The sequence below is a fragment of the Miniopterus schreibersii genome, assembly GCF_964146895.1.
Source record: "Miniopterus schreibersii genome assembly, chromosome: 18".
Lineage (NCBI taxonomy): Eukaryota > Metazoa > Chordata > Mammalia > Chiroptera > Miniopteridae > Miniopterus > Miniopterus schreibersii.
Window position 1 is genome coordinate 31,098,626 of NC_138121.1, and position 27,843 is coordinate 31,126,468.

Genomic DNA, 27,843 nt, shown 5'->3' on the forward strand with positions numbered 1-27,843 from the left:
GGTGCTGGCTGTGTGTGTATGTCTTTGGGTTTCTCTATGAATGTGTTATTCTGTGTGTGTCTGCCTCTCTGTTTGTATGTATATACATACATGTATTTGTGTGCTTTTTTTGCCTGTTTATCTGGATTTGTGGGTTTCTGTGTGTGCGTGTGTGTGCACCCATGCACACATTCCTGCGGGATTAAACAGTCAGCAGTGGATAACACGTACACACACTGAAATGTCTCCCAAACAGCCCTGTAGTGTTTGCTGAATAGGGCTTCAGAGAACGTTGGAATCAGGGGTCAGTGGGCTCCTCAACACTCAGGCTAGGTGACCTTACTTAGTTCCTCCTAAGCCCAATTCCCAGGGAGTAGCACTGAAAATCACTGACGCCCCTTAGCCCAGCTCAGTAGCTCTCTGAAATGGGCCAGAGGCATGTGCATGTGCGTGTGCATGTGTGCGTGCATGTGCATGTGTCTGCAATCCAGTCGTCTCCGTCAGGACCTCCTCTCTCCAGCTTTCCTCAACGTGGCTGTCTACTGTTCCTCCATCTGAGCGGAGAGAGTTAACCTAGCGGGCCAGGGCGGTCTGGGCTGGGGGCCGCCCCCTGGCCCCCCTCCAGCACCAGCTCCAGTTACAGCTGCTGGTTGGGGAGGGCATGGCTGGGGTGGGGCTGGGAGGGGAGACTGCTGGGGGCGGTGCATCCAGCTCTGGGCCAGGGGGTCCAAAGTGCTCGCCGGGTCACAGCCAGACTTGGGGGCCTGCTTCCAGCAGGGGACAGCCTGATTGGGGTGAGCGTCCCCCAGCCCTCCCCTCTCGGCCTCACCCTTCGCCTAGCTGGGCAGCCTATTTTGGGAGCAGGAGTGGCCAGCCCCAGGCTTCCCAGGCAGGCCGGACTCAAGAGAAATGGAGTATGATTGGGACATTGGCTTCCCCCAGGGGTGGGAGTGTGGGTGCAACTTCTCCCTTCCTTGCTGCTACCCCTGGCTGGGTGTGGGTTGTGGACATTCACGTATGGCGGTTGGGTTGCGTCACTGTTTGGGGGCACTGGAGGCCTAGATGAGATGTAATGCGTGCCTGGCTGTGTCTCCACCCAATGTCCTGCCCCAACCAGAAGTGTGGAGGGAATGGGCACTGTCTCCATTTCAGCCCCACTGTGTGTGTGTGTGTGTGTGTGTGTGTGTGTGTGTGTGTCCCTGCCCCTGGCATCTGTCTTTAATCTCATGTCACTTGCCTGGTGTTGTCCGCTTGTGAAAGATGTCACCCAGAGGTAGGCGGAGGGGATGTTTTTCCCTTTTCTCATTGTTTCCAGAAGAGGAGAAGGGGTGGCCTTTCCCCAGCAGGGTTGTGCTTGACCCCAGGGAGGGAAGGAAGGCTGTTGCCATGGTGGCCTGTGCAAGGCAAATTCCTCCAGAGTGAAGTGGGAGATATTTATACCCAGGGTCAGGCAGAGAGCGACTGTCAGTGGCCAGGGCAGCCCAGCTGGGATATTTCGGACACACAGGCCATGGTGTGCCGGCAGGTGGGCCCTTGGACATGTCCTGCCGTCTTGTCCCCTACAGTGTATCTGTCTGTCCATCCGTGTGGGGTGAGGCCTCCTGCTCGCCATTAGAGTGGGTGCTGGGAATCTGCGGCCTGCTGTGGGAGGCCCAGGCCTGCAGGAGATCTCTGTGGGCTCTGGTGTCTCACCCCTGTCCCTGTGGCCGTGTGACCCCCATTGTGTGGGTTGATTTGGTGACACTGTGTCCTGTGAAGCAGGGGGTGCCCCTGTTACTCAGGGTGGCTGACAAATGCTTTTGGAATTAAGTCCCTCAGCTGTCTCTGACTTAACCCCTTGGGTTCAGGCTCCAATGGTGGGGAGACGAGGGTACGCATTTCCTAACTCTTGGTGTCCCCCAGGACAATGGCATCTCTCGATCACATCTTGGTTCTCTGTGTGGGTCTCCTTGCCGTGGCTAGAGCAGGTGAGTCTGGTCTGGGGAGGCAGCCCACTACCCACCTCAGACCCAAGGGTGGCAGGAGTTGGGGAAAACCCTGTTAGGGAACCAGGTTGGAGACTCCAACCTAAACTGAGTCAGTTGGGGCACTTGGAAATCGGGGGGTCTCACATGGGGTCCTGTAACAGGCTAGGATGCCCAAGTCAGTCAAAGGGTGGGATGGTGGCTGGCTTCCCCAGAATGATGGAATCACAGACAACCTGTAATGAGATGGGGAGCTGAGATAGCTAGATGTCCCTTGCCCCACCCAGGACAGTGCAGAGAAGGTAGCTAAGACCCAGGGAGGGTGGGTAGCCTGCTTAGGGTCCAACAGGTCTCCAACTCTCAACCCAGGAAGGCAGAGCCCCCAAAAGGGTCTTTGGATGGCCCTGGCTGTCCAGGAGCCCAGGAAGCATCCAACCCCTGATTTCTCTTTCTCTTTCCAGAAGCTGCACAGGAACACGACCCATTCACCTATGGTGAGGGAGGGAGGAGCACCTGTCTTCGGGAATCCGGGGGTGGGGTGGGGGGTGGCCTGTCTTGTCCTCACTGTCTCTCTCTTGTCTGCTTCTCTGCCTCTTTCTGTGTGTCTGTCTCGATTTGATCCCTCTGTCTCGCTGGTCCTCTCTCTCCTGTGACCTCTCAGTACCCTACCGCCATCCTCGGCCGCTTCCCGCCCTTTCTGCACTCACGGCTCCTCACGCTCTACATCGCCCTTCCCTGCTCCCCGGCTTCCTCGGGCGCCCCCTGCACTGCCCGGCTCCCGCCCCTCCTTCACGCTCACCTCCCTGACCCACCTCCTCCCTCCTCCCTGATCTGTTCCTCCCTCTGATTGATCTTTCTCCCCCCATCCCTCCTCCTTGCTCCCTCCGCCCCATTTTGCCCGTCTCCTGTCCTCCCTCCCTGCCCTCACCCTCCTCCCTGCTGCCCATAGACTACCAATCCCTGAGGATCGGAGGCCTCATCATCGCCGGGGTTCTCTTCATTCTGGGAATTCTCATCATCCTCAGTGAGCGCCCCCCCACTGCCTCCAGCCCGGCTTCCGCCTGTTCCCACCCTGTCCCCGCCCCGCCCAGTCCCCGCCCACTTCCAACCGCGCCCAATCACCACCTCCCGCCCGCCCAGGCCCCGCCCCATTCCCCCCACCTCCCACTCCCGACCCAGCGGCCGCCGCCCCGCCCTCCGCCCCGCCCCCGCCCCGCGGCCCCGCCCCTCGCGCGCGCCAGCTGGAGCGAGAGCGCCTCTCGGTGCCGCGGAGAAGGGACTCCCAGCCCGGTCTTCCCCCCACTACCCACCCGCAGGCAGGAAGTGCCGGTGCAAATTCAACCAGCAGCAGAGGTAAGGGGCCCTCCCTGCACTCATTCACCTACTCCCGCTCCACGGGGGCTCTGGGGGTGAGGCGGGGAGTCCACCCAGCCCGCAGCCAGAGACCCTTCAGCAAATTTGTATGTATTAAGCACCTACTAGGTGCCAAGCCCCAAGCCAGGTCCTGGGACCAAGCAGTGATTGAACGGCCCTCTCTGCCGGGCGGAGCGCCCAGCCCGGTGGGGGCGGTGGCCGTCGGTTCCAACTGCTTCACAAAAATAAAGTCACAAAGCGTGATGAGTGCTGTGCAGGAGCCGCGGCGAAATGAGATCACCACTTGGTGGCCCAGTTTAGCTCAGAGTCTTGCTGCCAGCTCTTTGGTTCATCTTCAAATAAAAATTTAAAGCCCAGGCAGTGCATAAGCACAGTCGCCTTCTCTATGTTGAAACAATTATAGATGTTATCATAAATAATAGCTAATATTTCGTGGGCGCGTCCTCCGTGACGATCCCGTTGCGCCGTGTATGCCCCTTCCCAGCGCGTCTCCGAGGTAGGTGCTGTTATTAACCTCCGCGCACAGAGGAGAAAGCCGAGGCTCAGGGAGGTGGAACCACTTGCCTGTCCTTCCCCTCGGAGAGGAGGCCATCTCGAGGCAGTCTGCCCCTCAAGTCCCTTTGGTCATACGTCCCCCAGCAACTCCAGTCCCTGCCCCAGCACTGCGGGAGGTTCTCGCTGGTACCCGCCGCGAGCGCCTCCCGCCACAGCTTAAAGCGCTCCCGGGTGCCCCCGATTCCTGGCGGAGCCCCAGCCGGCTCCCTCCCCATCTGGCCCCAGGGCCCGCGGGTCTGCGAAATGAGGGCTGCCTCGGAGGGATCATCGGGGCTGGGTGCCTTTTTTTTTTTCCCATTCCCAATTCCTCTGCTTCTCTATTCCCAGGACTGGAGAACCTGATGAAGAGGAGGGAACTTTCCGCAGCTCCATCCGCCGTGAGTTTGGGGAGACTTCGGGTGTTTGGGGGTGAGGGTTGGTTCCAAGACACCCCCACCCCCGTTCCTGGCCCTCTCTGGGCGTGTGGAGGGTGGGGCTTGATCTCAAACCGGAGGGTGGGGAATTGCCCTGCTGCTCCCCACTCCACAGGGACCGGGGTGCCCCTCCTGACACCCGAACTCTGTGTTCCCCCTCAGGTCTGTCCAGCCGCAGGCGGTAGAAACACCTGGCACGATGGAACCCAGCCAGGTCCTGCAGCTCCGTCTAGGCTGGGGGAGGGGGCGAAAGTCGGAGGTAGACGGGCTGGGGGACGCTCCCGACGCCCCCTTTTCACCCCCACAGGATTCTCCAGGCACCTGACCCCTCCCACCCACCACCTGCGCACCCGCTGCCACCTGGACTGCCCTCCTCCCCAGCCCGGACCCCACAGACTTCTCTCCGCCGCCCAGACTTCCAATAAAACGTGTTTTCTCTCCTGACAGCATTTTGTGGATGTCAGTCCCTCTGCGCGAAAGCCTGGGCGGGCACCCTCTTGGACCCGGCAGGGGGCGCCCCCACCCTTGGGGAAGGGGCGGAGACCTCAGCAGTGGGCGGGGGCGGGGGCGGGGGTGTCCAGGTCGGAGGCGGGCTCTCCGGGCCCCCATTGGCTACGGCCCCCCCAACACCAGGGCTCCCCCATCTCCCCCAGACATCAGTCCGTGCGTCTTCCAGCTGCTGCAGCCGCGCCTTCACCGCATCGGCATCCAGCCGCCCCCTGCTCCAGCCCGGCATGGCGACCCCAACCCAGGCCCCCACAAAGGGTGAGCGTAGCCTGGGGAAAGGGCGCAGGGGGGCTCCGGGATCTAAGAGCTTCAGAGAGAGGATCTGGGGAGATATCAGTACTGGAAAGGGAGGGGCGTGGGGAAGGGGATGTCCGTTCCTCCCATGGGCTGAGGCCCTTGCAGCGCACCCCTTGGCACCCCTCTGGGCCTCTTGGACACCCTCTCCCGGTGGTGTCGTTCTGTGCGGGACCCGCGGTCGGAGAGCAGCGGTCCCGAGAGAAAGGATGCTCGGACCGGTAGCTATGGCAACCGGGTGGCTGATCCTGCACAGCACAGCGATGGTAGTGGCCCCGAAGAGACGGGCTTTGAGGGCGGGAGCCGGTGGGTCAGCAGCCACGGAGGTTCTCGCCCTTTCAGGGTCCCTGAGGTGGGTAAGGGGGGTGGGGGGGGTCATATCCCTCTTTTTTCTCAGTGCTAGCTTCTCTGGTGGTGTTTCCTGAAATCCCTGACGGGCAGGTTCAGTGGGAAACGGGAGAAAAAGGGCAAGAGAGGGAGATGGAGGAAATGAGAGAGAGATGGAGAGAGACAGAAAGAGAGGGAGACAGGAATATAGAAAGAGACTGACTGGGAGCCTGAAAGAGGCAGACAGAGATCAAGAGAGACAGGAGACCCAGGGTCAGAGACCCAGAGACCCAGAAAGACAGATATGAGACTCAGAGAGATTCTGGGAGAGTGGAGAGAGACAGACAGCAACAGACAGAAATGCAGAGAGAGAAAATCAGAGAGAGAGAGAGGGAATGAGGCAACCGTGCAGAGGGAGGCACAGGGAGAGACAGGAGGTGAGAGAGAGACCCAAGCGCCAGAGAGGGATGGAGAGAGGAGGAGGGGCAGCACAGGGTGGGGCCTGAGCCGCGGCGATGAGCCCCCCTGGGCAGGAATGGGTGACAGGACCCTCCTTTCCAGCCCTCATTCAGGGGTGTCGTCTGGTCCGGGGGCTGCACTTGGGTGGCACAGATGCTACTCCCCACCCCCAGCCAGCCACAGGGATGTACATTTCACACCCATTAACCCAGTTCTATGCACCCACTTAAACACGCTCTCTCCCCTAAGAGCCTCCTCTCCCGAGCCTGCCTCTTCAGAGGAGCCAGGGGAAGAATGGTTTAATTGAGGGTGGGGGGCAGAGGAAGGGTTGCCCGCACCGAGAGCAGGGCCAGGGATGAGGCTAGCGGTGCTGAGGAAACCCCACTCCACTCCAGTCTTGCCTTCCCTGCCCCCTTTCCCGGTAGGCAGGGGCTGCTGCACTGAGCCGTATCTGCAGAATTGGAAGCAGGGCGGGGTGGGGGGGCGGCCTGCAGAGGCTGGAAACCACCCAGGGAGAGGGGGCTGGGCTGAGCTGGCTGGCCTGGCGGGAGCCCAGGGCTTCTTTCCGTGGAGATGGTTAGCAGGATCGATGACAGTAGGCGGGCCGAGGTGGGAGGACAGACGCCTCAGCACCCCCCCTCCCCCGACCTTTTCCCTAGTCACAGCAAGAGCCCGGACCACAGGTCTCGGGAAATCCCGGGGGGGGGGGGGGGGGGGGGGGGGGGGAGAATGTTGTGGCTTGCAAACTGCTTAAGGAAACTAAATAATGGATTGTCGGGGGTGGGAGGGGGCAGGGGGGCAGGTAGAGAAGGGTGAAGTCTCTTCCCAACCTGTCACAGAGCAGGAGGGAGAGTTGGGGGGCACACAGGAAATGCAGGAGACCCACTGGGCCTGGGTCCCCTATTCCTAAAAAGGACCCTCAGCTTGGCCAGAAGCCAGCCCTGTGGGGTCAACAAAGGGAGGGAGGAAGAGAGCAGAGGAAGTCAAGATTGGCCGTGGAGTTAGAAACCCAACCCCTAAGCCTCGCACAGAACCCACCCAGCCTGGGGTGCCTAAGCCCATCACCTCTCTTCGCCTCTCATGATGCCCCAGTTGCCATAGCAACCACCTCCTTCCTCACATCTCTGGCAACTGACCAGAGTGGTGCACATTCCTTCTTCTGCTTCCTGACTCCACCCTTAGCCCAGCCTCGCCCTGAGGACCCAGATTGCTGGGGTAGCAGGGACCAGAAGAACTTCTGCATGGAACCAGAGCTGCCAGGAAGGAACCAAAGAGGATTCTGGGACAGGAGCTCACCCAGTGGGCTCCCGAGGGTTTGGGTAGGGAGGGTATGTGGAAACAGGCGACGAAAGCGGGATGATCCAACTTCTCTACCTCTAGTCTCCTGCAGCTCAAAAGGCACTCTCTTTCTCTTCCTTCCTTCCTTTCTCTCTCTCCCTTTCTCTCTTTTTTCCCCCTTCCTTCCTTAAAAACTTCTTCAATTTTTATAAATTCCAGGATTAACAGCAGAGATGAGTCAAACAAATGTACTCCCATCTTGTGAGGGAACTAAGACAGAGCAGAGATGACAAATAATGTTTTCCCATCTTGATGAGTTTAAGTGCCACCTTCATGCTTTTTGCCCTATCCAAATCTTCCCTATAGTGCTATTTATTTAATATTTTTTCCTTCAAGGATTAACCTTTAAAAAACATAATTTGCTTTGTTATATCACCACCACAAATGGAAAATCAGGATTATTATTATTTTGTCTTAAATTGAAGGCAAGTATAAAAATGATCTTAAACAAGTGACTTCACTTTCCTGGGCCTTCGTGTCCCTCTTCTGTGGCATGAGGATGGAGATAGCACCTATATCAGAGAGCTGCTATGAAAATTAAATGTGTTGATATCTGTAAAATGCTTAGAAGAGAGCCTGGCATGGAGTCAGTGCTATAGAGTGCTGGTTAGATAGCAAATAAAGGAGAAAACCAAATAATGTCACAAAACTCTACCTAGATATTGTTGCCTGTTGAAGGCTCTGAGCCCAAGGCCTGTGTTCTCTTGAGAAGAGGGGGAGGTTAACGAGGGCTGGAAGGTGTTAAAGATACATCAGCATGAACCTATGACTTCCTCTTTGAAGACTGAGCGGAGAATGGAGAGAGTGAACTTGCACATTGTGTGAGTCAGTGCTATTCAGCGCCTTGCCTAGGTGCCACCTGTATCAGTCCGTTTAGGGGTAACAAATAGAACCAAACATCTCAGGGGCTTCTGACAGCCAAGGTTTATTTCTCTGTTATACTGAAGGTCACTCACAGGTCAGCTGGGGGATCTCCATTCACCAATTAAAACTGGAGAAGTTACCATCTTGAACATTCATGTCACCAGGCCAAAGTCAAAAAGGAGCTCTTGTATGGGCTCTTAAATGCTCCAGCCTGGAAGTGACGATGACATTTCTGCTCAGTTCATTGGCCAGAATTAGTCACATGCTCCCTTCCCCCCACCTCAAGACAGCAATCTCTCCCTGAGCCTGAAGGGAAGAACACTAATGACAACACCTGGCATCGCTGGCCCCCCTCCCCTAGTGGTGCCCTAGAATTCTGCTCTAGACGAGGCAGACTGTGTGAAGAGCTGTCAGAGGAATTTGGGAGCCATCAGGATGGGTTCTTGGATGGGACGGATATTCTGAGCTCTCCCGAAGGGGAATATGGTTTGGGACAGGGAGGTTGAAGATTGGGAAAAGTAAATCCACAAACATGCATATTTTATCCACACATTAACATTTATGAAATCAGGGTGAGTCTTCTAATGGATGAGTATGCTTCACGTGGTACAGTAACATACATATTCATGCGTAACACACACATACACACATACTCAGGGAAAGCTACTACAAAATCAATTATGAATCTTAAAATCTGTACTGCCTTAGAAATAAGTGATATAAAATACATTAGATATAGCACAATATAGGGAATATTATAGGATAGCTCCCCTTGCTGGATTTGGTGGCAGAAGCAAGTGGATGAGGGCAGGAGGCGCAGTGCCTGCTTTTTGGAGCTCTCGGATGACTGATAGGTCCTCGGGAGTGTTCAGGGGAAGCTGACACACTCAGCAGCCCATCAGCGAGACTGGAGTCTCTGCACCCCCAGCACCGTATGCAAATGGATTATGTATGTGCCTTCTGGAAATGAGTGCATAATTTGCAAGAGACCTCCACAGGGGCAAGGACCAGGACTGCCATGTATGGTTGGGAAGGTCGTGCACTATACAAGGGAAGGTACCAACCCAAAGATTAAGTGGGGCTGGAATCCATCCTGTGCTTCACTCTTTGAGCCTTGTGTCCTGCCATGAAGCCGTATCACCCAGAGCAAGCCGTCTCTTTATCTGATTTCTACACAGCAGCCATTGAGCCAGTGACCTCATCTGGATCCTCATAAATGTTAAGAAACCAGTGTTGAAATATTTTTTCCCTCTCTCTCTTTCTCTGCCTTCCTTCCTACAGTTCCTCAGGAACCTGACCCATTTCACTATGGTGAGTGGCAAATTCTGTGCTGAGGGTGCCCTGGGGCTGGATGGAGGGGTGGCTACAGGTCCCCACTGGTCACTGCTGAAGTGACTTCAGTTGTGGCTGATGTGTGCTGGGCCACTAGCCATGGGACCATGTGGATACCATTCCTACTAGCTGGGCTCATGGAGGGCAGAATCAGATTGGGGGGTATCTTCTCTGGGCCTCCTTCAGGCTTCACCAGGACCCTGGGCTGGTGCATTGGGGTCACCAGAGTAGCAAACAACTCTGAAGCCAGGTTGCCTGGACTTGAATCCTGGCTTGTCCACTCACTCTTGTGTTGCCTTGAGCAAGCAACTTTGCCTTTTTGGGTCCTTCTGTAAATAAGGGAAAGTAATAGTTCCCACCTACAAGGATTGTGAAAAAGATTTACTTGGATGAAGCCATTAAATCATTCCCTCAACATGGAAGCTCAAAGAAGTTGCCTCCAGGTCTAGCAGACCTGGCCCTGGTTCCCCTCTAAACACCCTCCTGCCCTCTGCCTTTGCTCACTCACATTGTTTCTCCAACACACCAAGTGCTCTCTGACCTCAGGGCCTTTGCACTTGCTCTTCCTCGGACAGAAACACTCCTCTAGTTCTCACACAGCTGGCCAATGCTCCTTTTCCTTCTTCAGGCCTCATGTCAAATATTGACTGCTCTGCTAGCAGCGGCCCTCGCTGAATCCCAGGCAAGGGGAGCCACACCACATCTATCCATGTCCCATGACTCCATGTTTTGTTTAGTTTAGTGCTTGATCACAATAATAAAGTTAACTCCCTGAGGGCAGAGACCTGGACCTTTGCTGGTACAGAGTGGGTGCTCTATAAATTAATATTTCAAAAAATATTTACTGTGGCATAATTAGACATGAATAATTCCTATTCGGAAAATAAAGGAAAGAATGAGATTCGGAAGTGTTGAGGAGAGGCTGGGAAATTCTAAATAGGACAGCCAGAGAAGGTTCTACCAACATTTGAATAAAGCCCAGAAGTTGGTACAGGAGAGATATTTGGGCGAAGATCTTTCAGGTAGAGGAACAGCAAATGCAAAGACCCTGAGGTAGGACCATGCCGGATATGCTTCAGGAAGAGAAGGGAGACCAGTGTGCCCAGGATTAGGGGCCTGAGGGGAAGTGGTGTGAGGTGAAGTCTGAGAGGGAACAGAGACTAGACCTTACGGGCCTTGTGGGCTGTGATGAGGACTTTGGCTTTTACTTGGAGTGCAATAAAAATGGGGGGGCGGGGGCAGCTCTAAGGGGAGGAGGACCCGATCTGACTCAGATGTTAAAGGATCCCTGTGCCTGGGGGTGGGGTGGGGGAAGGGGTATGGGGCTGGAAACCATAGAGAAGATTGCTTGCTGCAGTAGTCCAGACGGGTGACAATGGTGGACAGGACCAGGGAGGAGGCAGTCGAAGGAGGTCATATATATACACATATATACCCACAGACTCCAGAGGAGGGTAGGGAGAGAGAGGGCAAGGGGAGCTATGTTCCTCAACCTCACACTAATTCACTGGAGGAACCTCCAGGACAGCCTGCAGCATCCCTGAATTTGGGCCCTTGGCTGGGCAATCTGAAGCCAGGCCTGGGGGCTGAGGTGCCACCCCCACCTTGATGTCCCCCCTTATCTTCCCCAGACTATGACACCGTGCAGACCGTGGGCATGACTCTGGCTACCATATTGTTCCTGCTGGGCATCATCATCATCATCAGTAAGTGTGACCCTTTCCTGACACCTTCAAAGAGGGCCGCCTCCGGTCAGGCCCCAGGCCCCGAGAGAGTTCCCCTGCTGGCTTTGGACCAGACCCTTAGGTCCTATCTTCTAGTTCTGTCTGTCTCTCTCCTAACAGGCAAGAAGGTGAAGTGCAGGAAGGCGGACTCCAGGTCTGAGAGGTCTGGCAGCCATGGGAGAGAGGGGAGAGGGGCGGGAGCAGGAGGGCCCCGGGCCTGCCCAGAGTTTCACATAAAGCCTGTGGCTATTGAGCCTCTTTTTAAAAAAATTAATTGGACATATAACTTTCTAAGTGATCATCCTGCTAAATCTTGCACCCTTTATGCTTTTCTCTCTCATCTTTGCTTCCACAGCCCAACATGCAAGTCCTGTAAGTCGGAGCTTCCCTCCTCAGGTGAGGGGGAGAAAGTGTGTGGTTCTGGGAGGACAGGCGGGAGCCAAAGAGGGAGTCAGGAAAAGGGGACTTGCTCTGGATGTCCCTAAGAATGGGGCACCAACCCAATGGATGGCCTTGGGAAATTCAGTAGGAGCTGAGATCCTGCAGATCAAAATGTGAAACTGTGGGCAGTCAGTGGGCTGTGGAATGACCGAGGGTCTTCTAAGTCTCCCGGAAACAAGTCCACAAGCCTGTGAGAGCAAAGATGAACCACATCCCCCGATAGAAAGCCACGTGCCTGGGAAGAGAGGGGCCCCGCGTGGGAAAAGGGCTTCTGCGGGCAGGGTGAAGACAGCCGAGTACTAGAGAAGCAGGAAGACAGACGTTTCCAGGCTTCACTGTTCAGTCTGGAAGATCCAGCCCCATGCGAGGGAGACAGAGGAGGGAGGGAATGGAGGGAGGAGGGAAGGGGGGAGGAAGGGGTGATGGAAGGAAGGAAGGGAGGGAGGGAGGGGGGAAGGAAGGAAGGAAGGAGGGAAGGAAGGAAGGGAGGGAGGGAGGGAGGGAGGGAGGGAGGGGGGAAGGAAGGAAGGAAAGAAGGAGGGAAGGAAGGAAGGAAGGAAGGAAGGAAGGAAGGAAGGAAGGAAGGAAGGGAGGGAGGGAGGGAGGAAGGGAGGGAGGGAGGGAGGGGGGAAGGAAGGGAGGGAGGGAAGGAAGGAAGGAAGGAAGGAAGGAAGGAAGGAAGGAAGGGAGGGAGGGAGGGAGGAAGGAAGGGAGGGAGGGAGGGAGGGAGGGGGGAAGGAAGGGAGGGAGGGAAGGAAGGAAGGAAGGAAGGAAGGAAGGAAGGAAGGAAGGAAGGAAGGAAGGGGGGAAGGGAGGAAGGAAGGAAGGGGGGAAGGGAGGAAGGAAGGAAGGAAGGGAGGGAGGGAGGGAGGGAGGGAAGGAAGGAAGGAAGGAAGGAAGGGAGGGAGGAAGAAGAGGGAGGGAGGGAGGGAGGGGGGAAGGGAGGAAGGAAGGAAGGAAGGAAGGAAGGAAGGAAGGGGGGAAGGGAGGGAGGGAGGGAGGGAGGGGGGGAAGGGAGGAAGGAAGGAAGGAAGGAAGGAAGGAAGGAAGGAAGGAAGGGAGGGAGGGAGGGAGGGAGGGCGGGCTTCTGAAAAACGGCATCAGAATAGCGGGAGGACAAATGTATGGGCTGCAGGTTCTTAAACACCGAGGTAAGGAGTGTGAGGGCAAAACAAGGGAAAGTAAAACAAAGGGATAAGGGAGCGAAGGGGGTTGAGGGCGAGGATGGGGGTGGAGGGACGGGAGGGTGGGATGTAGGAGGGGTGGGTGCAGAGGGGAGGGGGTGTAAGAGGGGAGAGTGGGTGCAAGAGGGTGGGAGGTGTAAAGGAGGATGGAGAGAGAGGGAGGCTGTAGGAGGGGGACAAGCATGTAGATGAAAGATTGTGTCTCCTTGGGGCTGTTAATTTTACTTACGTAAAAATATCTCTCGACCTGTTTTTAGTGGAACTGTGTCCTCTCCAGAGGACAGGTGGGAATCAGATGGGAATCTCTCTGCCTCTTGCAAAGTTCTTGTAACTAAAAAAGTGGGCTTTAGGGTGCTCAATATTTGCGGGGATTTGGTGGAGAATTTCATGTGTTTTGTTTCATGTTCTTTTTTAAATTTAAATTTTAAAATTTTGATTGATTGATTTTAATTTTTAAATATGTCTTTCTTGATTTCAGAGAGAGGAAGGGAGAAGGGGAGAGAGAGAAACATCAGTGATGAGAGTCATTGATAGGCGGCCTCCTGCACGCCCCCTGTTGGGGGCTGAGCCGGAACCCGGGGCATCTGCCCCAACCATGATTTCCTGGATCATAGGTTGATGCTCAACCTCTGAGCCACCCCGGCCGGTCTCAAGTTCTTTTAATGAGATTTTAAAACATTAAGGGGACACTTTGCGGATGATTGGAGGGGGGAGGCCCTGACACCTAGGACACCGTCTAAGAACATGTACAGGGTTCTGACCCACTCCAGTTGAGTGATGGTCCCAAGTAGGTGGGAAACAGGGGCGTTCCTGTTGTGTCCCAATGTTCGGTGGCTGGGTGTGGGAAGGGCAGTGCAGGAGGAGGCTGGGAGCACAGGAGGGAGAGGGAGACTCCGTTTCTGACAGGGGGAAGGCCCAGAAAAGCCCAAGCTGGGCCAGGGGCGGTCTCAGCCTCCTCACAGGTGTGCTCCCCTCTATGACAGTGTCCTACGGGGCAGGACAAAGACACACAGGTGTCCCTATTTGGACCACACATTAGTGAGTGGGGAGGCAAGACAAGTCCTTAGTGCTAACTCAAGGATGTCAGTTCTTGGGGTTCTGGATTCCATGGTGGGGACGGAGAGCTCACTGGCTCTGGGGAGGGGGGTTGCTTCCACCCTTCTAGTAGCTGATCGCCTCTCTCTCTCTCTCTCCAGCTCCAGGAGGTGGCGGAGTGTAAAACCAGCCTCCAGCACCTCCACTGCTGTCCCTGCCTGAGCGTGGGAGCCTGAGGACCCGGTGGAGGCGGTGGGGACCCCAGCCTTGCGCCTGGGAGCGCTCCCTGGAATGAGCCGCCCCACCCACCCCGAGGCTGGAGCCGCTGCACCCTGCTGCCCCTCCCCAGGCCTTGGCAATGACGATCCCCCAAAGAGCCCTGCTGCATCCCAGATCCAGGCACTCAGGGCTCCAGTACCTGGAGTCGGGGAGTCCACCCCCGGCAGCCCGGAATCCCCGTGTACTGCCCCCCTGCACCTCCTTGTCTCCTCTCCGGAGATCTGTTCCCCTGCACCCTCGGTGTCTATGTCTTGAGCTTAATAAATGTGCATTTGGTTTTTCCCCCTGTTCTGTCTGCGTGTTCTCATCTGTGGGCACAAAACGGGGGAGGGGCAAAAGTGAGCCTGGGGGAGCTCTGGCCCAAGTCCCCAGCGCTGCCCGCCCTTCTCCCCCTTCCCCAGCGGCCTCCTCCTCTTATCCTCACCTCCCTCCACTCCCCCTCCGCTGTGGCCCTTCCCTTCTCCCCTGGCGACCCTAAGGGACCCCTTCCCCTTCTCCGCACCCCCCTCCTCCCCAAAGCCCCACCCCGCCAAGACCCGCCAGCCCCCGGCCGGGGGGGGGAGCCCACTGCCCAGCGTCTCACCCCTGCGCCCTCCCCATCACCCCGAGCGTCTCCCCCTCCTGCTCCCACCCTGGGCTCCGAAGCCAGGAAACCCGAGAGGAAATGACAGAGCCCGTCTGGGTCCCCGCCCGTCCGCCCGCAGGCGCTCTCCTGGCCACACCCTCCGCCCGGACGCAGCCGCGGCCGCCCGCCGTCCACCACGAGGCTGCCGGCTCCGGACCCCAGCTCGGACGTAAGTCTCTCCTCCGGCCCTCCTCCGCCCTCCCCCTCAGCCCAGGGCCCGGGCCCAGGTGAGTCACGACTGGCCTTAGGGGTCCTCCCTGCCCGCTCCCGCTCACCTCCCCGGCCTCCCCGTCGGACCCCGGCGGCCCCGCGGCCCTTCCCCTGCCGCAGGCTCCCGGCTCTCAGCCCCTGGCCGGCCGTCCTTCCCACATCTGCCCCGTGTCCTGTTCTGTCGTCCCTGCGCTGAGGACCTGACACCGCTCACTTTTTCCTTTAAGATCAGGAGCGTATTACTCACGCTTCCTCTTCCCCTTCTCTGCTGAGTCCTCGGCTGGGGGACAGCCTCAGAGGGAGGGGAGAGGCCCTGGGACCCACTCCTGTGCCCCGACCCCTCCGGGTGCCCGCCGGTGAGGAGAGTGCTTCTCTGCCTCGGGTGGCCGCGTACTGGGGCTGCTACTGGAAGCCCAGTTTGGTCTGATGTGTCGTTTTCTTTGGATACCTGCAGAGGGAAGAAGTGGGTGCTGCTGGGGACCCCCACTTCTGAGGCTTTCCTGTTAGCCCTGGTAGGGGATCCTTGAAGCCAGAGGTACCTGCTCAGGCTAGGGAAGGGTGCCTTAGATCCCCGAGGGCAGCCCCGGGCCTGCCTCGCTGACGTCGTGGCTGATCCCAACTCCTGCTTGCCCCATAGATGTCGTCGCCCTCTGGTCGCCTGTATTTCCTCATCATTGTGGGCCTGATTCTCCCTACCAGAGGTAAGGCCAACCCCCCTCTCTACCCTGCTTCAGAGCCCCCAGCCCTACCTCGAGTGCACTGCTGGGTGGGCAACTAGTGAGTTTGGATGCCCTGTCCTGTGCCTCACCCCCCTACTGGGCTGGCACCAGGAAGTGGGAGTCCCAACGAAGGGGCCAAGATGGTATTATTTTTGGACACCTCAGACCTGGGTAGCCGCTTCCAAGTCTGGCCAGAGCCTGTCCTGCTGAGCAGCCTCTGCTTCACCTCCTAGAAGAACTGAGTTTGACTTGGCGAGGAGATTGGTGTCGGTTTCTACTCAGCAGCCAGGAACCCTGGGCTCCCAGCAGAGCAGCTCACTGGATCCCCCGGTGATTCAGTTAGGCAAAAGGGGGGAGCCAGGGTCGGTCCCAGAGCTGGAGATGTCTCCCCTTTGCCTGAGAAGGGCTTCCTGAAGACAAAAGCTAAGGTGGCATTGGCAGGTGCTCACTACTTAGCGGTGCGTGGGAGGGTGCGTGGGACCTGCAGTTGGCTTCAGCTTTACTCTGTTATATTATACATATTGCCCCGCCTGCTTTAAGATGAGGAAATAGGCTCAGCGAAGGGAAGTGCCTGTGCCAGAGGCTAGAGTGGAGGGGCTGGGATCCAGTCATCCTGCCTGCCCCCAGAACCCAGAGCATACTCTCCACTGATGGCTGCGGTTTTCTTGGATACAATGGTTTTCATGTGTTCCTCCAGTCATTCAAGTATTCACTGAGCAGCTACTATGTGCCAGACCTTATCCCATGCCCTGTGGAAACAGCAGTGTATAAAATAGCTCACATTCTATTTGGGAAAGACAGAAAATAAATAACCCATCAGTAACTGATACAGTATGCTAGAGGGTAATACGTGTTATGGAGAAAACTAGGACAGGAACGAGGATTGTTTGAATAGGGTGGTCAGGGAAGACCTTACTGGGAGGTGACATTTGGGCAGACACTTGAAGTCGATGAGCGAATGAGCCAAACAGGTATCTGGGGGATGCGCGAATCTGGTGAATGTGGGCAATAGCAGGCAGGCCAGGTGGCTGGGTTGGGGTGAACAAGGGGCAGGATGGGAAAAGGAGAGGTTAGAGAGGTGACAGGGACCAGATGGAGGGGGACTTATGGGCAGGGTGAGGATTTTAGCTTTTACCAAGTGAAAGGTGCAGCCGGGGGGGGGGGGGGGGGCTCTGAGCCAGCAGGGCCATAACCTGCTTCAGGTGTTCACAGGCTCCCTCCTCTGCTGTTTTGGGGAGCAGATTTTGTGGGTGGGGACAGGAGCAGGAGACCAAGGAGGAGATGGCTGTGTGTCCGGGAGGGAGGGGATGGAGGCTGGGCCAGGGTGAGGCAGTGGCTGTATCTTCCCCACTCCATCTCATTTCACCCTCTTTATAGGCCTGAGAAGTAGATTCAGTTATCCTCACTTTGCAGTTGAGGCAACTGAGGCTCAGAGTGGGGTCTTGACTTGCTTGGGGTCACACAGCAAGGGAACTGTTAGGAACAGAATTTGAGACCAGGGCTCTGGCTGACTCTAGCGCCTCAGCTAAACCATCTCTCCCATCCCACAAGGATGGGCAGGGAGGGAGGGGGGCTGGAGGAAGGGTGTTGGGGCATTAGCATTTCTTAAAAACTTCGAGGAGTATGTATTGATACCACAAAAACTGATCAATCAAAGAGCTATCTGCTGTTCCTCCAGCAGAAGGACCTCCTGAGTTACCCCCAAGGTTTCTGAAGGGAGGGCAGAGTAGGGTGTTGATGACAAGGGGACTGGAGCCTACTCCCTGGCTTCTCATCCTTGATTTCTCAGGACAGAGATCGGAAGAGGCAACATCCATTTCTCCAGCAGAGTCAACCACTGAGAACATTCGTACCCTGATTTCAACCTCAGGTGAGGAAAGAGGGACAGGTCTGTTAAGATCCTGTCACTGCAAATAACAATGGCAACAAAAATCTCAAGCTGGACTAAACAGGAATTTTTGAATTTGTGTAACTGAAAAGTCCAGGGATAGGCCTTCAGGCATGACTTGATCTAGGTTCTCAAATGATGCTATCAGGAACCAGTCTTCATCTCTTGGTTCTGTTTTCTCTGCGTTGGCTTCATTCTCAGGCAGATTCTTCTCTTATAGGGCCAAGATGGAGTTTAGATACCTGGGGCTTCCATCCTACCTACTAAGAATCCAGAGGAAAGAGAATTTTCCCTTCCTCAATCCAGCAACTGTCTCAGAATGTGTGTCATTGACCAGGCTCGGGTCACATGCCTACCTGTGAGCTGATCATTGTGGCCACAGGCACAGGAAGCTGATTAGCCAGACCTGGGTCATGTTCAGCCTCCAACAGGGCTGGTGCCAGCCCTACTGAACTAAGTAGTTGGGGGAAGGATGGTTCCCCAAAGGCAGTTCCAGGGCTCTTACCAGAGGCCGTGGGTGCTGAGAAGGGGAATGGGCATCTGTGGGAGGGCAGGGCCTGAGGCAGGGGAGATCCTGGCATTGCATTTAGGCAGTGAGGAAATGGCTGGGTCAATTAAGTCACTTCCATCACATCAAAATTGAGTTGCTATGGAAATACCCCTGTGCCTCCATTCGTGGGCCTTCTCCACATCTCTCTCTCTTCTCTCCCTCTTCCTGGACTTCAGACGCAGCTCAGCCAGAACTCCACTCCACCCCTCAGGCTTCAACCCCGCAGGCTCGCGGTGAGTGGGGCAGCCGTGTGGGGGAGGTGGGCCCGCACGGACGCTGTTTCCCCTCTTTCTCTGACACCCTGGGTCTTTGGTTACCCATTTCATCCCCCCAGCTCTGCATCCCCTGGTTAAATTTATGGTGGGCCAGCCAGCCGACTCCTTTCACTTCTTTAAAAAAATCTTTTGAAGTCATGAACAATAACATGCATGTAGAAAAGTACAACAAACCTAAATGTACAGCTCAGAAAATGATGCTGAATTGAACCCCTGTGTAACCACCGCCGGGTCAAGGAACAGAGCTTTGCAGAGACCCGGGAAGCTGCCCCCTGCGCCAGCCCCGTTCACCTCTCTAGCTCCTTTACTCTCTCTAGCATTTTCCGTTTGTGAGTTTTCAAATCATTTTTTAACTTTTCCTTGGTGTCTAACATAATTCAAAAAGTGCTCCTCAGTTTTTCCCGTTAATGTTTAATGACACAGTAGCACATCAGCACATCCCGCTTGGAAGTAATACAAACGTGGTAGGCAAGGCGAGATGCCTTTCTCATGGCCCAGCCCTGTTCTCTCCCCAGCTCCGGGAGGCCCCCACTCTTAGCTCTGGGTTGGGGGTAGCTCCCCGCTGAGACTGTATCAGTGCGCGTCACCTGGAGAAAATATGCTGCCTGGGAGGTATATTGGTGTGAGCTTAAGGATATTACATGATTGTTGTTCGGCAACTGGCTTTTTCCCCCATGAAATAATGTTCGGAAGTTCTTCCCATGTTCCCGCATAGACACTCATCGGGTTCTTTTTCGCTGCTGTGTTCTCCGCAGGGTGCCTGTGCACAGTTAGTGAATCTAGGCACACTTTTTTAATATATATATATATTTTATTGATTTTTAGAGAGAGAGGAAGAGGGAGAGAGAGAGAGAAACATCGATGTGAGAGAGAAGCATCGATCAGCTGCCTCCTGCATGCCCCCGACTGGGAATCGAGCCCACAACCCGGCACGTGCCCTGACCGGGAATCGAATTGGCGACCTTTTGGTGCACAGAACGACTCCCAACCAACTGAGCCACCCGGCCAGGGCTCCATGCACATCTTGATGTGCACCTTGGTTGCTTCTAGTTCTTTTTGCTACACACAGTGCCACAGTGTCCCTTCCTCCTTGATCAAACACAGCGCTTATATGATGGTTTGGTTCTAAATATTTTACTCGTTTACTCATTCAGTCCTCACACAAACCCTCTGAGGTAGAAATGACCATTATCCCTACCTTACAGATAGGGACGTGGACACTCAGAGTAACTCATCCAAGGTGTGACCGCATAGCAGTGACACGGCTGGGATCAGGGTCCAGGGACCTGGCCCTAGAGCCCTGCTTTTGCCCACACCACTATATGGCCAAGGACATGAGCACTCAAATTTGTTTTCAAAGCCATTTGGAAATGGCTGCACCAATTTGCCCTGCCACCAGCAGTCCGCAGGCCCCCCGTCCCACTCCCACAGTGCCACTTGCCTTACGAACATCCTTGATTTGTGCCAGCCGGATCCGGGGGAGAGGGGCTTGCCCTTCTGTGGATCCATGTCGCCAATTTACTCGTCTGTTTCTTCCCCTCCCCTCCTTGCTCTTCTGACCTCAGTAGAAGCAACGGCCACCCAGCCAGGGATGGAGACCCAGACGCAACAAGGGAAGGGAGAGGTTGTGCTTCTAACCACAGATCCTGGGACCGTCGAGAGCAGCAGGGAAGGTAGAGCCGAGCACTAGAACAGCAGCATACAAGTTTTGTTTAATTCTCTATCTGGGTCAGCATTTCCCCAAGGACGTTTCTCAGAGCACCTGTTTGGGGAATTGTTAATACATCTTCCAAAAAAAATTATTTTGGTTTGCAGCCAAAGGTGTTTGTGAAATTCCGAGATAAAGTTAAACACGTTTCTTTCTGGCAGGAGTTTTCAGTCTTAATAAACCTTATTTGCAGCAAGTGTCCCTGAGAGGGGCACCTAGTTTGCAACATTTTGCGAGCCTAATAGACTCAGGACCCTCTTTCGTTCAGGTTCCTTCACAGGGCTGGTGCCAGGAAATGTGGTTGTGGGTGTTTCCCTGTGTATGTCTCCATGTTAGAGCAGGAACTTTTCAATGGCAAAATACAGAAAATCCAACTTAAAAAAAATAAAAGCTTATTGGCTGTATACGTTCTGTGAAGTCCAGAGGCACCAATTTCAGGTATGGCTGGATCAAGGAGCTCAAGTCATCATGACAGACTTGCTCCTTCTTTCTGTTGTCTTCATTCTCAAGTGGCTTTTCCCCTCTTGGTGGCAAAGATGGTCCCATAGTTCTAACTTTCCGTCCCAAGCTCAGCAGCTGGAGGACATCTCTTTCTCATTCATCTGCAGCCCAAGGTCTAGAATTGACTTTCACTGGCCCAGCTGGGGTGACATGCTCATGTCTGACCAATGGGAACCTGGGAAAGGGACTGCTCTGATGGGTCACGCCTGAGTCTTGTGCCCCCCACCCTGGTGCTGGAGAAGGAGGCAGCCCTGTCTGAATTGCACAGACCAGGGGTCAGGGAAGAGGCAGTTGTCCTTAAGACCAGTGAGTAGCTAATGTTGTCAGAGGTGTGGGAAAAGGGGCTGAGCCTACATGAAGGTGGCTTCTAATGCCTGTGTCATGCTCCCTATTTGAGGAGCAGCCCCTACTGGAAAGTACTATAGCTTGGGCCACTCCTAGTCTAGAAACATCCACAGCATGCAGACTGGGCACTGGGCAAGAACACCACCTCTAAGGCCATGCCATCCCCTATAACACTTTTTGTAATTGTTACAGTTTTTCAGTGATGGCAGTAAAAGAACTCATTCTGACAGAATCCGTATTAAAACAATTGTACGACAGGCGGAAATCAAGGGTCTTGGGGAAGGGACCGTCCCCTAGTGGGGGTGGGGGTATAGCAACTCTGTCTGCACCTACCAATTGAGAAAACATCTTCATATCCCGCATTCACTCGCCCGGGGTCCTTGCGGACCCGAGTTACCGTGTGTGGTTCCATACTCCCGGTTATTGCGACAAGGTCCCCTGAGCCTCAGGGTTGCCCGTAGCCTGAGCACAAAAGCCCCAGCGCCTCTGTCCCTCTACCTTTGTTTCTCTTGCCTGTTTCCCATCTTGCAAGGAAACAGCTCCTGTCTTCTGCCGGCTCGGAGCTGCCCAGCTTCCCCCAGCTTCCACTCAGTCCCTGCTGGGGATTTGCAAGGTCTCAGGGAAAGGCGAGACTGGGTCACAAGCTCCCCCTTGTGGCCTGGGTTACGGCAGGGGAAGGAGATAGACCTGGGAAGCCAGAGGAGCCCCCACCCCCCAGCCGGAGAAAGGGGAAGCTGTTCCCAAAAGGATGGAGGAGTGAGTGCCAAGCAGATGATAGCAGCCAACATTTGCTCAGTGCTGGACACTGTGCTGAGCTTTCATGTATTCACTCAACGCTCACAACCACCCTATGTGGTGGGAACTGTCTTAACCCCATTTCACAGGGAAGGAGCTAAGGCCCGGAGAGGTTACTCTGCTGGCCCTGGGTCACAGCCCTAAGTGACAGAACTAGAATTTGAGCCCAGGCTTTTTAGTGCCAGGGTGCCTGAGCACCACAGGCCACCCAGGCTGTCCTTCTTATTTTCTGTACTCTCTGCCTCTGTCCCTGCTGTTGATCTTGCCCACCTCTGGGCAAGGCTTTCCAGAACATGTCGGAATCCTTGGCCGATGGTTCATGAGTTGGAGGTGAGGGGCTGGGACTGGTTTAGGGAGCTCAGGGTTCACGAGGCAGCTTTTCTGCTTGCTGACTTCACATTGGGACATCAGACAGCGGGAGCCACTTCACTGAGGACACTTCTCTGTGCCAGAGGGGCAGGTCTTGGGGCGGAGGAGGGGGCATTGATTTTTTTATTTTGATTTTTTATTTTATTTATATTTATTTATTTAATATATCTTTATTGATTTCAGAGAGAGGAAAGGAGAGGGAGAGGGAGAGATAGAAACATCAATGATGAGAGAGTCACTGATCCGCTGCCTCCTGCTCACCCCCGACTGGGGACCGAGCCCGCAAGCTGGGCATGTGCCCTGACCGGGAATCGAACCCCGATCGCCTGGATCCTAGGTCGATGCTCAACCACTGAGCCCTGCCTGGCTGAGCAACATTGATTTTTTTTAAAGAGAGGGATCCTCTGGTATTTTCAGCCTGAGAGCAGAGGTGATATTCAAAATGTTTTGTAACAAGTGCCTCCAGGCTCTGTGACTGGGCCTGGGTCCTAGAGGCACCCATCCTGGTTATGACAGATATTATCCTTGACTCCCTGGATTCTGGGGCTGCCCACAAAGTCCTAGGGGAGGGGTCAGGAGGTTAGAGCAAATTTCAATGTATTTTTACCTGCCATTCTTTACGGCTTCGGGGGTTGGAGTGGGGGACACCTATTCCTCACTACATGTGTAGGTATGGGAGAGGGGTTTCTTGCAAATACAGACATTCACTGATGCCCATTGTTTCCCTCCACGGCTCTTTCCTGCCCTCCACCATCTTCTGGCCACTGTTTCGGCTGATCTCACCGCAGTCACCACACCTTCCAAGCAGTTTCCAGACAAAGACATCACGACAGACTGTGCCCGCATGCCCACTGGTCAGTAACTCCTGGATTGGAAACTGGCTGTTTCCTACTCAACTGTGTATTTCTAGGACCTGGAATACTGTGCAGCACAGAACAGTTCTCAGTAAACATATGTTGGGCGAATATACAACTTCAGGGCTGGCAGAGGGTAGGCACCAGATAGATACGCAATAAACAGATGAATGAATACAGAAGTGAATGCTGCATGCATTCAACTCTCAGTGACTTAGAATGACAACCATCTGTTTAATTCATGAGAACTAAACTTGAGCCTGCAATTTGGAAGTTTAGTCTGGGCTCAGCTGGGTGGTTCTTCTGCTCCCATCTGGACTTACGCATCTGAAACCATTTTGGGAGTCAGCAAAGAGCTTTGTTTCTAGAGGCACCATGATTCTTCCTCTTGTGCTTCTATTTCCCACTTCCTGACCAGCCAGCCCCAATGAACAGATGAAAATGATATGCCCATGCTTCACATTCATTCATTCATTCATTCATTCATTCATTCATTCATTCAAAATGTATTTATTGAGCACCTACCTATGTGTCAGGCACTGTCCTAGGTGCTACTGATACAACAGTGAACAAGACAATTAAAGTCTCTGCCCTCATGGAGCAGACATTCTAGTTGGGGGAGAGAGACAATAAATAATAACTATATTAATTACATGGCATGCGGTTTTAAAGTTGCTATCAAGAAAAATAAGGTTAGGCTGAGAGAGTGACTGGGGAGTATTTCTGTAAGGGGCAAGAAGTCCTCTCTGAGAAGGAGTTGAAGGGAAAGCCATGAGGCTATCTGGGGAAGTGCTCTGGGCAGAGGGAGCAGCCAGTGCCAAGACCCTGAGGTGGCCTGGCAGGTCATGGGCAGGGCTGGAGCAGATGATGAGGGGAGAGCGAGCAGGTGAAGTTCGAGAGGTGACGGGAGCCAGATTGTGTGCCACGTGAGGACTTGGGTTTTTTCCTAAGTGCACCAACACTGGGACATAAGTGTCCTCTCTTCCTGACCCTGTCATTTCCTGATTCACTCCACAAACCTTTGCCGAACTTCACCTGGCTCCCTGTCTGTCCCCTGCAGGCTCTAGTGAGGACAACCCCTTCTCCTACGGTAAGTTACCCAGGGAGGATGGGGGGGGAGGGAGGGTGAAGACCCTTTCACAGCACTCCTCCACTTTTCTCTCTGCAGACAACACCACTCTCCGGAAACGTGGGCTGTTGGTTGCAGCTGTGCTGTTCATCACAGGCATTGTCATCCTCACCAGTGAGAATGGGTGCTGGGTGGGAGGGACACCAAGCCTGGGAGGGAGGAGGCTTGGTGTGCACTCTGACAGGGGGTGGGGGGTTAGGTTCATGAAGTCCCCCGGGCAAGGTGATTTTAAATGAGGCATATCCCTTAGTTTCACCGCCATACAAACCACCACAGAATCCAGTGGCTTAAAGTGGCAACCATCTACTTAGCTCTCAATTCTGCAATTTGGAAATGTAGGCTGGGCTCAGCTGGGTGGTTCTTCTGGTCTCTGCTGGGTTTATTCATGCATCCGAGGTCAGCTGCAGATCAGTAGGGAGCTCTGTTCCTGTGGGCACCTTGGTTCTTCACCTCTTTGGCCTGGGCTTGTTCATGTGGTGGTGGCAGGATAGCGGGACGGTGCAGTCTCCGGGACTAGTGGCAGTGGGGAGCTGTGATTACACCACCCCGAAGGGGTGAGAGATGGAACTGTCAGAGAGGTTTGTAGCCACTGCCAGGAGGGAGCAGGATGGAGGGGACCAGATACATAAACCTCTTTCTCCTCTTGCCCTGCTCTCTCCTGCCAGTGTCTCCCTGCCAATGCTTAAGTAGAGGGCAAGGGGCTGGGACTATGGCCTCTTGGGTCAGCCACCTCCCAGGGCCCAGCATCCTGGGGAAGGGGCTAGGGGGAGACTTAACAAGCAGAGGAACTTAATTTTTTTTTTAACAAGTTCTTAAAATGGAGCATATTATATAAAACACAAAGGCCACCAGTTTACAAGCTCTCAGTTAAGCTGTGTAACCTACACCAAGTTTCATTACCTCTCTTGTCCAACTTCCTCATCAGGAAAATGGGCACAGCCTCATCTTTTTTGTCCTAAGGTGGGTGGCAGAACATTGACAGTAATAAAAAGAGGTTGTTAACACGTGCCTGAACCTCATTGAATCGGGGCTGAAGCAACATGTGTTTATTGATCCTCGCTTTATGTCCAGCCCTATTGTCTCCCCTGTGGGAAAAGCGAGGCTCAGAGAATTGAGGAATTTGCCCAAGGTCACACAGCACATAAGAAGCAGGAAAGGACCAGACCCAGTTCTGTGTGAGGACAGAGTCCGAATGTTAGTTCTGGGACCATAAATTGTTCCAAAGACAAATATTTGTGGGTACCTCTCTGTGCCCAACCTTTGCTGTGATGCTGGTCTTGCCCTTGGGGAGCTCACACCTCATAGGGGGATGACAAACAGGTAAATGCACTAATGAGCAGAGTGGATACAGAGAAAGATAATAACCATGAGGCAAATAAAGCCACAAGATGTGACGGAGAGGGGGAGGGGGAGGGGGAGGGGGAGGAACTCTCTAAAGAGGTGAAACTGGAACTGATTCCTGCGGGTGATAAAGATGATTTAAAAACCAAACAGGCAGAGGAAGGAGCCCTAGACACAATAATAAGCTGAGCATGTGGCGATAACTATGGAAAGAGGCCCGAAGAGGCCAGGGATTGGGGAGGCAGCGATGGTGCCTTTGTCTTAAAATCTCTCATTCACTGCAGTCCAGCCTCCTGGCCTCCCTGCTGCTCCTTAAGCCCACCTGTGCCTTGCCACCCCAGGGCCTTTGCACTGACTGTTCACTCTGTGTGAAATACCCTTCCTCCAGATGTCCAAGTCACTCCCTCATCACCTCCAGGTCTTCTGCCTCCTTCCTGGCTTTTTCTTCTTCTTATTTTTTAAATATGTCTTTATTGATTTCAGAGAGAGGAAAGGAGAGGGAGAGAGAGAAACATCAATGATGAGAGAGTCATTGACCAACTGCCTCCTGCATGCCCCCCCCCCCACTGGGGATCGAACCCGCAACCCAGGCATGTGCCCTGACCGGGAATCAAACTGCGATTTCCTGGATCCTAGGCCGATCTCAACCGCTGAGCCACTTGTGGCCGGGCCTGGCTTTTTCTTTATAGCGCTCACCACCGTCTGACTTACCACCATCTGTACATCTGACTTAGTTATTTTTATAATCCTCACCTGAGAATATGTTTTTTTTGTGTTTTTTTTAATGTCTTTATTGATTTCAGAGAGTGGAAAGGAGAGGGAGAGAGAGAGAGAGAAACATCAATGATGAGAGTCATTGATCAGCTGCCTCCTGCACGCCCCCGACTAGGGATCGAGCCCGCAAGCCAGGCATGTGCCCTGACCGGGAATCGAACCCCAATCGCCTGGATCCCAGGTCGACGCTCAACCGCTGAGCCACGCCCGGCCGGGCGAGAATATGTTTTTCAAAATTGATTTGAGAGAGAGAGAAACATCGATGTGAGAGAGAAACATCAATGGGTTGCCTCCCATATGTGCCCAGACCAGGGATTGAACCTAGGTACGTGCCCTGACCAGGAATCCGACCTCCACCTTTTAGTGCATGGGACCATGCTCCAATCAACTGAGCCACCCAGGCAGGGCCAGGTCATTGATCTTATTGCTGGTCTCCCCAGCTAGAAAGGCAGCTCTGCTGGAGCAAGGATTTTAGTCATTCCCGTTCCCGGCTGCGTCCCCAGTACCTCAGTCAGTGCCTGGCACGTAGTCGGTGCACAGTAAACATTTATGGAACGAATGAGTGACACCCAGTTAGGAAGGTTTCCCAAGTGCCCTCCCTGTGGGGGGAGGATCCTCCCCGGGGCCCTGCCCCAGCTCTTCTATCTGCTCACATCACTCGCTCGAGTTGCCTTGGTGCTTCCCGAGGAGCAAAGCTGATGGGCCTTCCTCCAGCACCCAAAGCACACGCGGAGATCAGTGCTGTTCCAACTCGTGACTGGATCATTTCCTTCCCCACAGGTGGCAAGTGTAGGCAGCTGCCCCGATTATGCCGGAATCAGAACAGGTGAGCCCATCAGAAGTGGGGACCGGTGACCTGAGCCGCCACCGGCTCACCATGCCCCCCTTCTCCCTCCCCTCACAGAACCTACCGAGTAGTGACTAAAGCCCAGCCTGAGACCGAAGACACGGATGGGGCCAGAGCAGGGGCTGACGGCCCGAGCCCCCAACCCTGCCCCCCCTGAAGGCTGCCCGGCTCCCCAGGCACTGCCCCCCCCCCACGTTGACCATTCTGTTCAGAAAGAAAGTAAAGCACTGTAATCCTTGTCTCACGATCTCTGATCATTCATGACTGGGGGTGGAAGAAAGTGGTAGGGCCTGGTGACAGGCGCCCTGAGGACTAAAGTGAGGGGGTCACACTCAAAAACCAAGGCAAGGGATATAGTGAATGAAGCCTGCTTGGGTGAGGTGGGAGGGATTGGGGGAAGGGCTGCAGGGGTTCTGGTCAGTGCCGGATCCTGCCCACGACCACTCGAGACCCCTGGCACAGAGTCTGGTGTCCAATGTCAGCTCACTCCTAACATTGGGAGGTAGCATTGGTAACTGGGCTAGCAGAGTGGAGGTCCCGGGTCCATGGTGGTCCCCTTTCCTTCACACTGGGCTCCTTCAGCATGCACACGAGTGTGGGCCTTACATGAGTGTGGACACCCAGCCTGCACATCCGAGCTTCATCCACACCCCCAACCCACAGATTGGGCTGCCTTTAAGGGAATGCCCACCAAGAAGACCCCCGAGGCCCTGGAGTGGGCTCAGAGCAGTTTGGATGGGGAATTCCTGGGTCCCCGGTTCCCAGAGCATGGTCAAGGAGAGCACAGGCTCCAGCGGGCACTTCCTGAAGGTTCCTGGGTTCTGCAGCCTGTGAGGAGGGGCTC

The 27,843-nt window shown here is 54.7% G+C and overlaps 3 protein-coding genes across 18 annotated transcripts; all 3 read left to right on the top strand.

The window, feature by feature from the left end:
* The first annotated feature begins 427 nt into the window (after positions 1 to 427).
* FXYD1 (FXYD domain containing ion transport regulator 1) lies at positions 428 to 4,729 on the top strand. 4 transcript variants are annotated; one of them, XM_081117941.1, is made up of 8 exons: positions 428 to 773; positions 1,882 to 1,946; positions 2,405 to 2,437; positions 2,893 to 2,967; positions 3,260 to 3,296; positions 4,200 to 4,249; positions 4,448 to 4,499; positions 4,593 to 4,729. In XM_081117941.1, the coding sequence occupies exons 2-7, from the start codon at positions 1,886 to 1,888 to the stop codon at positions 4,468 to 4,470; spliced, it is 279 nt and encodes a 92-aa protein (XP_080974067.1). In that variant the 5' UTR covers positions 428 to 773; positions 1,882 to 1,885; the 3' UTR covers positions 4,471 to 4,499; positions 4,593 to 4,729. The 4 variants fall into 4 exon arrangements, with proteins under 4 accessions (XP_080974067.1, XP_080974066.1, XP_080974065.1 ...); XM_081117940.1 differs by having other exon boundaries at positions 667 to 893; XM_081117939.1 differs by lacking the exon at positions 428 to 773 and adding an exon at positions 968 to 1,252.
* FXYD7 (FXYD domain containing ion transport regulator 7) lies at positions 4,669 to 14,358 on the top strand. 3 transcript variants are annotated; one of them, XM_081117943.1, is made up of 7 exons: positions 4,669 to 4,744; positions 4,939 to 5,050; positions 9,356 to 9,385; positions 11,038 to 11,112; positions 11,251 to 11,293; positions 11,486 to 11,526; positions 13,952 to 14,356. In XM_081117943.1, exons 2-7 carry the CDS (start codon positions 5,020 to 5,022, stop codon positions 13,972 to 13,974), a joined length of 243 nt encoding a protein of 80 aa, XP_080974069.1. In that variant the 5' UTR covers positions 4,669 to 4,744; positions 4,939 to 5,019; the 3' UTR covers positions 13,975 to 14,356. The 3 variants fall into 3 exon arrangements, with proteins under 3 accessions (XP_080974069.1, XP_080974070.1, XP_080974071.1); XM_081117944.1 differs by lacking the exon at positions 4,669 to 4,744 and having other exon boundaries at positions 4,945 to 5,050; positions 11,251 to 11,284; positions 13,952 to 14,357; XM_081117945.1 differs by lacking the exons at positions 4,669 to 4,744; positions 9,356 to 9,385 and having other exon boundaries at positions 4,945 to 5,050; positions 13,952 to 14,358.
* A 252-nt stretch (positions 14,359 to 14,610) lies between these two features.
* Positions 14,611 to 27,239, top strand: FXYD5 (FXYD domain containing ion transport regulator 5). Of its 11 annotated transcripts, none has more exons than XM_081117928.1 (11): positions 14,704 to 14,921; positions 15,359 to 15,416; positions 15,542 to 15,605; positions 17,413 to 17,493; positions 18,238 to 18,294; positions 19,902 to 20,009; positions 22,843 to 22,908; positions 23,969 to 23,998; positions 24,077 to 24,151; positions 26,933 to 26,978; positions 27,057 to 27,239. In XM_081117928.1, exons 1-11 carry the CDS (start codon positions 14,734 to 14,736, stop codon positions 27,154 to 27,156), a joined length of 873 nt encoding a protein of 290 aa, XP_080974054.1. In that variant the 5' UTR covers positions 14,704 to 14,733; the 3' UTR covers positions 27,157 to 27,239. The 11 variants fall into 11 exon arrangements, with proteins under 11 accessions (XP_080974063.1, XP_080974054.1, XP_080974057.1 ...); XM_081117931.1 differs by having other exon boundaries at positions 19,905 to 20,009; XM_081117933.1 differs by having other exon boundaries at positions 14,739 to 14,863; positions 15,359 to 15,439.
* Positions 27,240 to 27,843: the final 604 nt, after the last annotated feature.

Bases quoted from the DNA above. Each gene is read 5' to 3' on its own strand.
- FXYD1 (XM_081117939.1), top strand. From the start codon at position 1,110: ATGGGCACTGTCTCCATTTCAGCCCCACTGTGTGTGTGTGTGTGTGTG. The intron at 1,947-2,404 runs GTGAGTCTGGTC...TTCTCTTTCCAG, and splicing joins CCTTGCCGTGGCTAGAGCAG to AAGCTGCACAGGAACACGAC. The intron at 2,438-2,892 runs GTGAGGGAGGGA...TGCTGCCCATAG, and splicing joins ACACGACCCATTCACCTATG to ACTACCAATCCCTGAGGATC.
- FXYD7 (XM_081117943.1), top strand. From the start codon at position 5,020: ATGGCGACCCCAACCCAGGCCCCCACAAAGG. The intron at 11,113-11,250 runs GTAAGTGTGACC...CTCTCCTAACAG, and splicing joins GGGCATCATCATCATCATCA to GCAAGAAGGTGAAGTGCAGG. The intron at 11,294-11,485 runs GTCTGGCAGCCA...TTGCTTCCACAG, and splicing joins GCGGACTCCAGGTCTGAGAG to CCCAACATGCAAGTCCTGTA.
- FXYD5 (XM_081117928.1), top strand. From the start codon at position 14,734: ATGACAGAGCCCGTCTGGGTCCCCGCCCGTCCGCCCGCAGGCGCTCTC. The intron at 14,922-15,358 runs GTGAGTCACGAC...GGATACCTGCAG, and splicing joins AGCCCAGGGCCCGGGCCCAG to AGGGAAGAAGTGGGTGCTGC. The intron at 17,494-18,237 runs GTGAGGAAAGAG...CCTGGACTTCAG, and splicing joins TACCCTGATTTCAACCTCAG to ACGCAGCTCAGCCAGAACTC.